General features: G+C 42.0%; 1 protein-coding gene across 20 annotated transcripts in view; it reads right to left on the reverse strand.

The window, feature by feature from the left end:
* The window catches only part of LOC136445518 (cAMP-regulated phosphoprotein 21-like), a 98,422-nt gene that overhangs the window by 5,465 nt on the left and 78,417 nt on the right, over positions 1-14,540 (reverse strand). For 8 of the 20 annotated variants that reach the window (XM_066443555.1, XM_066443570.1, XM_066443563.1 and 5 more), the window contains 17 exons: positions 14,074-14,133; positions 13,502-13,642; positions 12,926-13,034; positions 12,115-12,222; positions 10,410-10,465; positions 8,736-8,947; positions 8,250-8,357; positions 7,959-8,081; positions 7,408-7,628; positions 6,524-6,655; positions 4,998-5,102; positions 4,368-4,505; positions 3,400-3,498; positions 2,656-2,850; positions 2,096-2,221; positions 1,308-1,511; positions 252-465 (listed from right to left, as the gene is read on the reverse strand). In XM_066443555.1, coding sequence (XP_066299652.1) covers positions 252-465; positions 1,308-1,511; positions 2,096-2,221; positions 2,656-2,850; positions 3,400-3,498; positions 4,368-4,505; positions 4,998-5,102; positions 6,524-6,655; positions 7,408-7,628; positions 7,959-8,081; positions 8,250-8,357; positions 8,736-8,947; positions 10,410-10,465; positions 12,115-12,222; positions 12,926-13,034; positions 13,502-13,642; positions 14,074-14,133 — 2,351 coding nt within the window. Of the gene's footprint in view, positions 1-251; positions 466-505; positions 540-1,307; positions 1,512-2,095; positions 2,222-2,655; positions 2,851-3,399; positions 3,499-4,367; positions 4,506-4,997; positions 5,103-6,523; positions 6,656-7,407; positions 7,629-7,958; positions 8,082-8,249; positions 8,358-8,735; positions 8,948-10,409; positions 10,466-12,114; positions 12,223-12,925; positions 13,035-13,501; positions 13,643-14,073; positions 14,134-14,540 lie in introns of all 20 variants that reach the window. The other 12 variants (XM_066443560.1, XM_066443559.1, XM_066443558.1 and 9 more) reach the window with 12 other exon arrangements.

Here is a 14,540-nt window from a genome sequence, read left to right on the forward strand (position 1 = left end):
AATTTCTGACTGTTACAATTGATAGAAAATCAACACAGCGACAACAACATTGTTCTAAGAAGTTAAAAAAAGACACTCATTTCTAAGCACAATGTAGACACTGCTCTGAGGTTTGACAGGACTTGGTTTGGTGATGGGATGTTGAAAAAAACCCTTCCAATAGTGTGATGATACCATGATATTACAAATCTCTGATGATGTGAACAGTTTCTCTTACAGAAAAGCTGACAACACTGGAGCACAAAACTCACATTGCCCCTGGATAAGCGGACGACCGTATTGCGCGGGCGGGATTATAATCCCCGTTCTAACGGGGTTCGCCACCGTAGCCTGGGGTGACTGCGAAGGCGAGGGACGCGGGCTATGCCCCACGGGTGACCCTCCTCGGTGGTTGTGCTGGTACAGGTCTGACTTGGACATTCTTCCGTCGAACGACTTACGTTGTTGAGAGTACGGCTGCGTTGCCTACGATAAAGAGAATATGACGTACAAACGGTTGACTTACTTTCAATTCGGCTGGACATCCTCCCAGCGTGGTGCTGATGAGGACAGGGCGGAAGAAGGGAGCAGACAGGGAGAGAGACAAGGAGTTAGAGACTGTGAACAGTTCCAGCAGGTTGGTGAACCAATGGTGAACAAAGTTTGTTGTACACAACCCAGAGATGTATATGTCAGGTATAGGTTGCAAAAGATGGTATCTTCACACTGTTAGGCACACAAGTCCTAGTACAGGAAAATAGGTAAGTGATTAGTGCATAGTCCGTCAGTTGTTTCATAAGGTTGGTAGGTTATTGAGAAAGAAACAGAGAAAGTGCAACATTTGAAAAAATTGACGAAGATTAGGCATCCAGGTAGAATATTACATAATACAAAATAAATCTACTGGGTAAAGTCTCTAAAGAGTCAGAGTTTCAGATAGCATCTACTATCTTTCATCATTTTCAGTCAATTCTTTGTCTACATGGATTTTCTGAATCTCCTCTTGTGTGGTGTTGCCAAAAACGGGACATGCCAATTCCAATCTGTGGGGGTGGGGAGGACATCCCTGATATTTGTACATTGCTGTGATAACTACACTTTATACATGCAACTATAGATTATTCTCTGCTCCTGTGGTGTTGCCAAAAATGGGACATGCCCATTCCAACCTGTGGGGGTGGCAAGGATGTCCCTGATATCTCTAAGGTGCTGTAATTATTACACTTTCTACATGCCACTATAGATTCTTGGCAATGGAAACTTTTTTCACTATGGATTACTCTACGCTCCTGTGGTGTTAGCAAAAAATGGGACATGCCCATTCCAACCTGTGGGGGTGGGGAGGACGTCCCTGATATCTGTACAGTGGGCGCTGGCCTCTGCTGGGCGGATCTGCTGGCGAAGCTGCCCGAAGAGAAGGTCTGCGGGGACGTGGGCGGAGACTGCACGTTGTAGGCCGGTGATTGGTGCATCTGTGGCGACGGTGCCCGCTGCTGGGAGTACGCAAACGTGACGTACTGACCCGACATAACCTGGAAGAGAAAGGAAGTTAGTTGAAGAAGGTTAGATCCGTCCCACACCTTTTGGCACCTGTTATTTGTAGGGCGATCCAGCCTGTGAATACACAACAGTAACATTTCAGTATCAAGGTCATCAACCATTATATCCAGTTCCAGTTACCCATAACCTTGACTTTCAGGTTTTGTTACGTGGTGAGATTAAGTTATTATCTTCGCCGAGTACTTGTACTCGTTTAAAATACTTCCCACACCTATCAGTGTACAGGGGTAGTGCCCATTTCCATTTCTGAAGCCTTTGGGCCACACAGGGCCACTACAGCAGTGGGCTTGTCCACTAGTAATGGAATGTGTTTAACTAACATGCTCTTTTCTCATAAGCACTGGGTGTTAAGCAGAGAAAGCTGTGTGAACCATTTTTGCGCATCTTTGGTACAACCCAGCCTAGCCGGGATTTGAAACTTTGAACCCTCAACCTTCCAAGGCTACTATTGAACCCTGCCACTCTGTACTGTACAGTGCCCAATTGTGACGAATAAACTATTATTACCATATTATTATAACTGCAAGGCAATCTCTCTGGATCTCAGACCCCTTACCTGCTGTCCCTGTGAAGGGGAGGGGGGTCGTCCCATCTGTGTTTGGTCGGAGGGGGGAGGGTACGCCACCACAGCTGGAGGAGCCGTGCCTGAGCAGGGCACCATGTAGTATGACTGCATTGGAACCTGGGACAGAGACAGGAAACATATTCAACGTCTTTGTACAGTCACTGGATAGGACCAGGGCTCCAAATACTGGGTGCATGTGCACCTTTGTGCACTCAAAATTGGAGCTGTGCACCTAATTTTTGACAGTGGGTGCACAGAGTATGGTATACCAAATAGTAGATTCTTAATTTTTGTTCTTTGACTTCGGAATTGACTTACTAATAGGGATTCTACGACAATAGTATGTTTTCTGCAACATTTTTTTTCAATTCAAAGCATATATTTTCTCATTTTGCAGCTGCTTTGTATTTATAGAATGGGAGAAAACTTTTAGGAGGAGGGGGATAGGTGGGTTGGGGACAAAAATTGATGAGTGCACGGATGTCATCCATACAGTCAAATCAACATCACCCAGTGACAAAAAAAAAACAACGAAAAATATCAATCTTTACCTGTTGTTGCATCCCCTGCTGACTCTGCCCCACCCCCACGGGCTGGAAGCCCTGCCCTGGTGCGGTGACCCCCTGGGGAGTCTGTATGGTGGGGATCTGGTAGGAGGGGTACTGAGGGACCTGCTGGGGGGACAGGAGAGTGTGCTGCTGCTGGCTGTACTGTCCAGACTGGAGCGGCACCTGCTGACCAGACGCCTAAAGGGGAAACAATTGTTTAAACTTTACGTAATGAACCTATAGGGTTTCATACTACATGTCCATAACACAATACAGTCAAACTTATAGGGCCACCTGGCCACTACTTGGTGGTATCTTGGATTTTTCCAATTCACACAAGCATTAAGAATCCTGTCAATAGTGACCACCTGTCTACTGCTGGCCATCATTTTCTTCATGTCCCTTGAGTGGACATTATATATAAAATTGACTGCAGCTAACAGTCACTGCAACTTAGATTGCCACAATTGTCCGTTTTTTGCCAGCCTTGATTTAAATTAGTTCTCAAAATATATGGTGTTCAAACTTTTGTTTTCTAGATCTCCTCCATTCACATTTAGTGGGGCCTGGAGTGGAAGTAATATCCTGACTTTCATTCTGTCGAGCAGATGTGCTACAAAAGTGGCTGTAAAAATCAACATCATACAGATTTTCTTATCCGAGACTTCTTCCAGTTTAACCCCCTGAAACTGCTAAGGGCTCCTTCAGAACTTGATTCTAAAAAAACAATTGTTCCTAGTGTCTTACCTGTTGTTGCTGCTGCTGCTGTGCTGGTGCCACGTACATGGGAACCACCGCTCGGAAACCCTGCGGAAGCTGGTTTGGGGGCAGAAAGTACACAGGGACCTGGATCACAAGAAAGGATTCAGATACAATCACACACTGACACCATTCCCCTACAGCCTCTAGAAACCATGTCTCAACTGTAATAAGGGCAGTTTTTAACAGCTATCTTGTTTGAGGAAAAAAATACAGTGGGCATATGTATGTAATTACCAGGGAAACAGGGCGTCCTCTGGGTGTACCCTGCAAAATCAGGGCATCTAATTTCCTTGTTTTCTTAGTGTTGGGCATCCAAAAGACACCTGGACACCCTGCTAGCTAATAGCCTGCTAGCAACCATCATGACAGTTTCAACTTTTTAACAGTGCAGTTTGTAACAGTTTATACACATGTGTCTTGCCATAGACACAACTATTGTTTCAGCTGTAACAACCGGGTTGCAACAGTGGAAAAGTTGAGCTCTTCAAGATGACAAATATATGACTATTTGAAACAGCACAAAATACTATGACTTGCATCCACACACGCTAATTGTGCATGCATCACAGCACACTCAATATCAATCAGGCAACCAATAAATGGCACACTCATGACACTTTCTGGTGATTACAATCTGGGCAGGTGATTGGCCAATACAAACCATCAAAAGCATGTGGTTGGCCAATACAAACCATCCCCAGCACGTGATTGGCCAATAAAAACTATCCCTAGCACATGATTGGTCAACATGTAATAGCTCCACCACTGTGATTGGATAGAAGAGCCTTCAAAACACCATGCCATATTAGGAGTGCCTGTCAGTCAACGTGAATCCAGGCAAGTGATTGTGTTACATACACAGCTAGCTAACACCACCTACTGTTGTCTGACATGCTTGTCAATCAAAACCAATGAGGGCACGTGATTGGTTAGTGGTGGCCACACCCCCTCACCTGTGAAGGGCCTTGTTCAGACCCTAAGTATTGCTGTTGGTCACCAAACTGTGAGTCAGAGCCCACATAAGTAGGTTGTGGGGCGGGGTAGCCCACTTGCACTGGACAGTAAACAACGTAGCCACCGTCTCCAGTGGGCTAGAGACATACGAGGTCGGTTCAAAATTAAAGATGTAGCTGTAACTGCACAAACTAAAACACCAGTGACCATTTTTACGGACTCAAGATAGGCAAACCCCCTGACTTAAAATATTTGACAATTTAACAAAACTTGTAAATGGTCTTGCTTTAAGATGTAAGTCCATCATAGTTCAGAGCTCTCTCATGGTTTGCAATTTGTGCCGTGCTAATAGTTACAGAACTAGAACTTGCCTAATGATTGAATTAATTAATAACTTGTTAGGTCACAATAGGTGACGCCAAGATCCGTCAATTTCCCAACCAGTATAAATGAGGCTTTTCTATCTCACTTCTGAGGATGGGTTTCAAGGAATTTTCCAAATTCAAAGCTCATCAACTCGTTGATTCCCTCAAATTCGTCCAGGACCTGTACCTAAAGCGTTGTACCTGTACCTACACCTGACGATGTTTTAGATACACAGTCCTAGGTAGCATCAGACAGTTTCCTACCTGTTGCATGCCTCCCTGGACAAACGGCTGCTGACCCATGACCTGCTGTGCCTGACTGTGCTGATAGGGGGCAGGCGGCTGCACTGGGGAGGTCAGGAATTGTCCCTAGATGGGGGAACACACAAATTTAAACAACTTCATTTATGAAATCAACAGAAAAAGTTAGGAAACTTGCTTAAATTATCAATGCATTATATTTCATTGGAAAGCTCATTCATTGCCCAAATGATATTCTATTTGTTGGTATCGTATATTTAAGGGTAGAAAACAAGGTCTACTTAGGCAAGTAGCTCACAGAAAAAATTATATCAGCCCGCCATTTCTATTCACTTTTAAGTGTCATTCTTTTCAATGATGTCCCACACATTGTTTGGTAGCCAGTGTTGATTTTCATTGTTATTTAGATATGTTATATCATTAAGCTAACAAAATATAATTTTCTTCAATTTCATGTCATGAAGCTAGAATTTGTGGGACGGACGGGTGAAACTTTCCATCCCAACAAGCAGATCTCTGTCCTGGGACAGAGGGACAGCCCTGGTGTTGATATAAATATTCCCTTTAAAGTGCCTGAGAACCAAGGAAATAAATTGTTGTAGCCTTTATATCATAGGTATGATGAATATACTTGGGATAGATGTATTGGTCATCAGCCCATGTTATCTGTAGGGCCGTCCAGTCTGTAAATACATAACAGCAATATTTCAGCACCGCGGCCATCAACCATAGTCATTCCAGGTGCCCTAAGGGATGCATGGAGCTGATGTGGCCTAAGTAAATGGGGTAGGGATGTTCCCAAGCTGCCTTCATAACCCCTGCTTCTCTTATAGGATCTGTTAGTCCTCAAGCCTCTCTTAAGAGTGATGTTTCTGACTTAAAGAGAAGAGATGCTGTTCCTATTAAGTACCTTACAGTAACCTCTAACCTTGAAGAATACGTGAAAGGACAAAAATACTGAACTTATAGTTTGATATACCATATTCTGTGTGTTCAGTCATAATTGACTGTTTAACCTTCCTGATCATTTAGATTTCATAATAAAGGCAACATTTTTTCTCAATTTTTTTTCTTCGCATGCTTGCATCAATTTTTGTAGTGCCAAATGGATGTCATCCATATAATCAATCATTATGTCATGCCTGGGCCTGATACAGGTGTTTCGGACCGTGTGATAAATATCCGTATCACATAGGGTTCGGGAGTTGTATCACACAGGCTTCCATAGAATATTTGAATGCATTTCGAGTGCGCCGGAATTCAAAAATTCTAATACCGGATTCGGAAGTTGGAATCAATGTTGTTACAGTTTTTTATTCGAGGACACAAAACTCCCCCCACTTCTGGCGCATTCCGCATTGAAATGTGTGTTTTCTACAGCCGTCGGGCGATCCTACCCACGGTCGGGCTGGTACCTCGGGTGATATGGAATACCCCGTGTTGTATTCTATGTGTATGGCCTTAGTAAGGTAATGCGCAACAGACCCGGTATGATGATGAAGGTAAAAAAGTGCCAGCTGCGTGCTTACCTGGGCAGCGTACATGGGGTGCTGTCCCTGCTGTGGTGAGGACAGCTCGACTGCGCTGTCCCCGGAGGACTGTCTGCTGATGTTCAGCTGCTGGAACTGCGGGGTCATGTCTCCCAACTGACCTTGGGACTCCTGCAAGGTCACAGAAATGTTTTTGTCATTTTTTGAGTCTACATTGTTATATCTGCACAATAGGTTCAGTACCAAGGAAAGTCGCCACAGGTCAAAATCTGATCATTTCTTTGTTGTGTCAAGGCCTAACTACTTACTTCTTGAGTACAGTACAATGTCACAACACTACAAACAGAAACACTACCTAAGGCCACACCAATTTGATTTGTTGGTTCCTCAGACATTTTTGTGTAAAATGTTGCGAGTGGACATCATGAAAATAGAGGGCCGGGCGGAAAGCTTGCATTCAACTCTGTTCACTCGCTGAAACTGTATGTACAAAGGTCCTTAGAGTCTGTACATTTTCGTGTTGATATTCCAATCTAGCATTATTTTCTAAAATCCGAGAACCAAGAAATTAAATTGGTGAGGCCTAAGCTACTGAAAACATAACCCACCTCCCCCACCACATACTGTCCCTGTCACTGCACCTTTTGCACAGACTTCCCCAATGGGTTCGATTGATTAACAATTACCCGGTAGCTTTGCATGTCAGTTTCATGCCGTTCCAGTGTCTGGTATGAGGAAAAAGCAACAGTCGCAGTGTGCGTATGTGTGTGTGCAACACATGTGCATGTTTATGTAATTAACAGGGAAACAGGGCGTCCTCTGTGTGTCCCCTGCAAAAGGAGAGTGTCTCATTTCTTTGTTTCCTTAGTGTAGGGGGTCCAGAAGACGCCCTGACGCCCTGCTAGCTAATAGCCTGCACTCACCTCCCCCACTACATACTGCCCCTGTCCCTGCACCATCTGCTGCTGCTGCGGGACGTAGGAGGTGTAGATGATTGGCTGCTGCGGCGAGGGCTGAGACGACATCTGCTGCTGCTGCGGCTGCGGTTGCTGCTGCTGCTGCTGACCTCTCATTGGCTGTTGCTGGGCAACCATCTGGGGCTGGAATATCACTGGAGACCCATCTGCATTTACAAAGGGTTGACCTGGAAGAGAAAACTTTCTGTATTTTCCAATGTATTTTCTAACGTATTAGCATTTCGAGTACTTTAGCCTGAAAGTGTATCAGTCTGTTGGTGCTAGTCGCAGTCACAATGACAACAGATTTCAAAATGCCTAAAGTGACATTTTTACAACAGGATGTTAAGCCATGGTCCACTGTTCATTGTGCTTGTTTGAAAGAGCTAGGGAAAGTTCCCTGGTACAATGATTTGTGTAAAAACTGTACATAGCATCTGTCTTCTCTGTAACAACCAGTGGAAGACCTCTTCAGGGAGTGAAACTGGATCTAGATAACTTTCATTTTCAATACGTACCAGTCTGAGGGTTAATGAGTACACTGCCTGGCGGGATTTGAGAGATGTCGGACACCGCCCAGAGAACGCCCGTCCCTGTTCCTGTCCCTGAGAAACTGGGAACGGAACTCGCTTCACTTCCTCCTGGGAGCCAACAATCAAACAAACAAACTGGTAAAAAATGTGGTAACTGGGAGAGCAGAAAATGAGTGAAACTGAGAAGGAAGAGAAAATGTCTGATCATTGCAGCAAACAGGCAGCAACAAACGGTACAGCAAAGATTGAAGCCATTGTGATGTGAATGTAACCTACCTGACCAGGTGACTTGAGTTGTGCTAACAGACGTGGGATAACTGATACTGATGGAAGGCTGCATACCCAGTGGCTGACTCCTCGCTATGGAGCCACTGGCGTCAGACCCTACAGTTGGGTACAGAATAAACTTCACTACCTTCCAGTAAGATATCAGTTTTTCATACATGTTCGATGCATGTACTTGTACATGTACATGTGCTTGATTTGTATTCAGTCTCTGTCTATGCTATTTAGTTTTCTTTGGGTATGTTTTTTTCGTTTGCCCTTTATGTATTTACCTGTATTAGTCACGACTTCTGCATTTAGATCACCTGGTCATTGTGGCTACCATTTAGGGATTCATTAAACCGTTTTTTCCATTGACGTCAAGAATCCTGTCTATAGTGACCACCTGTCTACTGTCACCATGTATTTCAACTCCCTTGAGTTACTATAGACAGGTTTGAATGCACTTTTCTAAAAATGCAATGGAAAAAAACCCACCTTGTTTTGATAGCTTCCCGCTCCCTCTGCCACTCCTGTCACCGCTGTCGCCGCGGGCTAACATGGGCGTGCCCCCGAAGCTGCTGGCTTTTGTGACGGTGGGCCTCTGAATGCGGTTGGTGCTGGTGTCGGAGTCCGTGCTGCTCCACGGGCGCCCGTAGTCGTGCCACCGCGGCGTGTCCTCCTGACTGCTCTGTCTGCTGGACCGACTTCTGGGATTAAAGGGACAAGGCACAGATAGAACCACACAGATCAAGAACCGGTACAACAACATAGATACAACATGTACAACCTCACAGATCAAGAGCCGGTACATCAACATAGGAACGACCACAACATGTGCAACCACACAGATCAATAACCGGTGCAACAACATAGATACAACATGTGCAACCACACAGATCAAGAACTGGTACAACAACATAGATACAGCATGTACAACCACACCGATCAACCTAGTAGACATGTACAACCGCACAGAAAGAAACAACCACACAGATAGAAACAAACGCACAGAAAGAAACAATGACAAAGATCAAGAACTGGTACAACAATATTAAACTGGTACAATACAGATACAACCATGCAGATCAACACACAAGTACAACTATACAGAGAGAACCAACCACACAGATCAAGAGCTGTTACAACAACAGACAACATGTACAACACAGATACAACCACACAGATCAAGAACTGGTTCAACAACGCACAACATGTACAACACAGATCCAATCACACAGATCAAGAACTGGTACAACAACATAAAACTGGTACAATACAGATACAACCTAGCATGAGATAAACACACATGTACAACCACACAGATAGAACCAACCACACAGATCAAGAGCTGGTACAACAACCTGTATTAAGTACAGCCACACACTCAGATAGAACCACGCATAATCAAAACATACAACCTGGACAACACAGATGCAACCATACAGATTAACAGCTGGTATAACAACATGCATACACAACATGTACAACCATGCAAATGTACAACCCAACAGACAGAACCACACAAAGAGCTGGCGCAACAACATTACATGTTCAACACAGATACATTTGTACAATCCCATATATGTACATGTATATCAAGAGCTTGTAGAGCAACATGCATGTACAACCACACCGATCTACAAGGTACAACCACACAAATTAAGACCTGCCACATGAAAACAAATGCAATCACTTGTAATAACTCATCATGTGCTAAAATCATACGATACAACAACCATCACCAACACCCCAGAATGACAACCACAAGAGCAAAGACTTAGTTTTAAACAAAAGTTTAAAAAAACACTCCTAAATTGTGGCAGTTTTTCCCTCTCCTGGACAAATGCAACTCTCCTTGGATGTAAAAGGTTTACAGGACTGTCTGAATGTGCAAATTGGCCTAACCTTGTCTCTGCTATGCTCACTTATTTCATTACATTGAAGTGGACACCAAGAACTTAGTTGGAACAAGCAAGGGAACAAGCAAACTTTGCACAAGCATGCTTCTCTTTCCATTCGAACATATGTTAAATAAGGTTCTGGCACAATTTGCCCCAAGGATATGAGGGATTTTGTATATGGGCATGTTTTAAAAAAACCTGCCCCTCAATACTTGATCAATGTATTGATACTATTGATGTATTGATAAACAATGATGTTGAACCTTACCTGAAGCCTGAGTCTGTGTCTACCGATGACGTTGACTGTGGAAAAGAAATGGAGACCTAGCTTTACTGTTAGTGTCATGATCAGATCGTGGACAATACAGGCCATTGTTGGCTCCACGGAACGACACAACACATAACACAACACAACACAACAAAATGGTTTGTACTATAAGTCTATAAATATTTATCTCCATAATATTTTTATGAAATCTAAGAGACTGGACAATTTTTTGAGAATTACAGATGTTTTGAATGCCATCTGGCATCCTTCATCAGTAAAAATGATTTTGAAAAAATCAAAATAAGGAAAAATATTATTTTCACTGAAGGACGCTGGATGAAACACTAGGCTTTTGAAACATCTGTGATTCTCAAACATTTGTTCTGTTACTGTAGTTTAGATTTAATCAAAATATTACTTTTCCTTCCTGGATGTCTAACCTTCATAAACATATAGTCTACTAACCTTCTCCCAGCTGCATAGTAGCATAACCAGTACAAATTTGGTGCTAAAAGACTACTTCAGTAGGGAGAAGGTTAAGAAGTATCTTTAAGTTATTTTATTATGAGGAAACCCCATGGAAAGTCAACCAAGAGCTTTTGAATTGTTCGCTGTAATTCAATAATTCAAGTCTGTCTTTACCCAATGCTGGAATGATAGGACAATAAATTTATCAGGAGATTTTCTTTATCAAACGAATAATAGTTTTTCACTGTACAACTTTGTGACACAAAAGTGGTGTCTGTAACTTACAGTGTACAATAAGCTATACCCTCTACATTGAAGTAATTCACAATGTATCTGTCCCTACAGATAATCTTAGTTATTTCTTAACCTCGGAAAACAAATGTTATGCTTCCTGTGACCTGACCGACCGACCCTAGCCTTTTATGGGGTCAACAGGTGGCAAGGGCTTAAAGTTTTTGATCTCAGATCTGAGTGATGAAAATGTTGAAGAATCGTTTTCTAACAAGTTTTCCTCATTTCTGATGCAATAGAATCCCTACCTACATGTACCTACACTATTTTTTCATGGCCATAAAGACCATGTTGATTTGATTATATGGATGACCCACACATCAACTTTCATGCATTTCTGAAGAAAAAAAAATTCGATCATACTGTAAAACATACAAAGCAGCAGCTGCTGCAAAATGAGAAATATATGCCATAAATTGCAAAAAAATATATTTCAGAACACTAATGTCGTAGACTGCCTGACCACGTAGATTTCATAATGAAGGCAACTTCTTTTTAGCCAAACTTTACTTTGATTGGTACGCTCGCATCAGTTTTGAGGTTCCCATGAGGATGTCATCCATATATTCAAATCAACATGGCCTAATCGGAAACACAACATTAATTTTCCTAGGCCTAAATTATGAAAGTGAGATGATGAAAAATCGACACGACTTGGTCAAGATGACACAAAAGGAGGACCATGGAATCTGGACCAACATGATGAGGAGAGAGAGAAAGAGAGAGAAACAGGCTCTGTGCATGGATTCAACAAACAGGATGAAAACAGAACGTTAAATTTCACGACCGGCAAAGAGACCTGGGGGCCTCACCAAAAACGTTTTGGATGACGCTAAAACAAGGCATTCCTCACATCACCAACTATCATGTCGACGGAATTACAAAAACAGAGACAAGTTCACAAAACAGTAAAAAAGGAAACAAAAGAGGTGATGCAGAAACTCACATCTTGGTTGAATATCCTTGCACGAGCCTTTTCATACTCTTCCTCTCTCTCCTCTATAGACTTGCTCTTCTTGTCCTCCCGTAGTGTTGGTATTCTGTCTTTAGAAACCTGTAGAACAAAGTTCAGGACTTGGTTTCTCTCCTTTTGGGTGGGTTCTCTCTTTTCAGACAATTCGGCGGTAATTTTAACATCTTCTTTCCCCTTGTCTTGAATTTGGGTTTATAAACTACTTGTCTTCAACTCATAGTTAATGAGGTAGCCATTTGTCTTGTATTCCCATACATGTAAAAAAAACGGAACCTTTCGAAATGTCTTGTCTTTATTGTCAAACTTGAAAGACCTGTATAGAACAAAGAAGCTTAAGGTCTTACTTAATAAATTGCTTAAGGAAACCAAGTCACCTGTAGAAGGGAAGCAGTTACCGTACAGTGTAAAAGTCAAGGACTGGTGAGGCTAAAAACATTTAAAAAATTCTTAAACATGTCTCTAGTGGTACCATTTTAAAGCTTACTGTTTATCAGGGCTGCTACTATGAAGAATGTAAGGCATTATTCATGATTGTGTGCCACTACTGCCCTTATCTGTGCAGGTCAGATGCAAGTAGACATCAAAAATACCTGCACAGCTCAAACTCTTATGGAGGTGGCATTTCCAGCCCTGTCAAAAAAAACTTTTTTAGCCTTCTCGCCTTCTCCCTGCTGCCTAACTCTGTAACTAATACAGACTGGGGTGCCAGACGGCTACTTCAGTGTGCTAAAGATTAAAACAGGACAACTACGTTGAGAGGAAGGATGGACCATGTTCCACTGACCTCCTCCTTTTCTGAGCTGCTCTCTCTGTCTCTCTGTAGGATCTGTCTTCTCTGTGGTTCCTCCCCTCTACTGTTGTCCTTTATGTGTTCACTAAATTTCTGCTCTGGTCTGTGGAGGCAAAAGAACAAGAAAATGCTATCTTATTGGTGTTAAATGTTACCGAATGTTAAAAAAGCTATCAATCAAAGCTGTCACTGTATACTATCTTAATTCAAGATTTAAGTTGTGATTGTCGTTTCTCCCCTCTATTGTTGTCTGTGTTCACTAAATTTCTGCTCTAGTCTCAGGAAGCAAGAAAATGTTATCAAATGTTACCAAAATAGAATATTTAACACTAGATATTAAGCTATTGTAGTAACACAGGCAACGGTTATCATAACAATTTTTTGATCGTATTTCCAGTATGGTCATAAGTGCCAGGAAGTTTTGTCACTTGAATTCTGAGGAAGACTGCAGCAGAACAGCCAAAAATGTTTTGCCCTAATTTATTGTGTGGGAGCACTCGAGTCTGTACTACAGTTTAATGAAATAAATGTTCATTCATACTTCATATTGATAAGAATTGGATGACTTACATTCTAGTATTACACGTCTTGTTAATGATTACAGCTTTCCCCGTCGAGTCCACGTTGTGGTCCATGCCAAAATAAGCAGCGACTCTGTGCACTAACATTCTATGGTACGACGTCATTGGTGGAAATGTTTTCTGGTGTGTCCTGTAGAACCAATGGGAAACACTGTTAAAACAAGGAAAAATGAAGTAAAACATTCTATGGTAGGATGTCATTGGTGGAAATGTTTTCTGGTGTGTCCTGAAGAACCAGTGGGAAACACAATTACAATCAGAAAAAATGAAGCAAAACATTCTACGGTACAACATCATTGATGGAAATGTTTTCTGGTATGTCTTGAAGAGCCAATGGGAAACACTGCTGCAATAAGAAATAAGGCAAAACATTCTATGGTACTATGTCATTGGTGGAAATATGTAATTATATATATAATCTATAAATATATAATGTGTACAGTGTATATATATGTCTTAGACAATAGCTGATTGTAAAATACACATTTATAATTAATCCTTTTCTCCACTCTGTAAACCGATGATGATAAGAGTTTTCAGTAATGCAGAAGATGTACTTACTTCTCCTCGTTAATTAATTCTATACAGTCTTTCTCTAGCTTCAAAAGCATCATTCTATCTCTGTAAAGAAAGATGAAAAAAGATATGGTTACCAAGAAGACAATTCAACTCTATTTTTGCGATGCATTTTATTTCATTTATTGGTTTGGTTGTTTTTTGCAATGTACATATGTTTAAGCAAGGAGGTTGCGGACAACAACACCCAGCGAGATCTAGTACGGCAAAACAAAAGGCCGCAGCGGGTGCTATATATATAATTGCATGCTTTCTCCTTCTATCTTTAACCTCCTCAGTGGTACCTGGCAGTGGGCACATGTTGCTAACTATCTATACAATGTAACATGTACATGTAGTACATAATGACATGATTGATTGAAGAAGTTACATTACTATCACAAAACAATTCAAATCTGCCTTGAATACAGAAATCATGGCATAAGGTAAAGCAGACTGAGGATGAAGCATTA

This window comes from Branchiostoma lanceolatum, chromosome 12 (genome assembly GCF_035083965.1).
Source record: "Branchiostoma lanceolatum isolate klBraLanc5 chromosome 12, klBraLanc5.hap2, whole genome shotgun sequence".
NCBI lineage: Eukaryota > Metazoa > Chordata > Leptocardii > Amphioxiformes > Branchiostomatidae > Branchiostoma > Branchiostoma lanceolatum.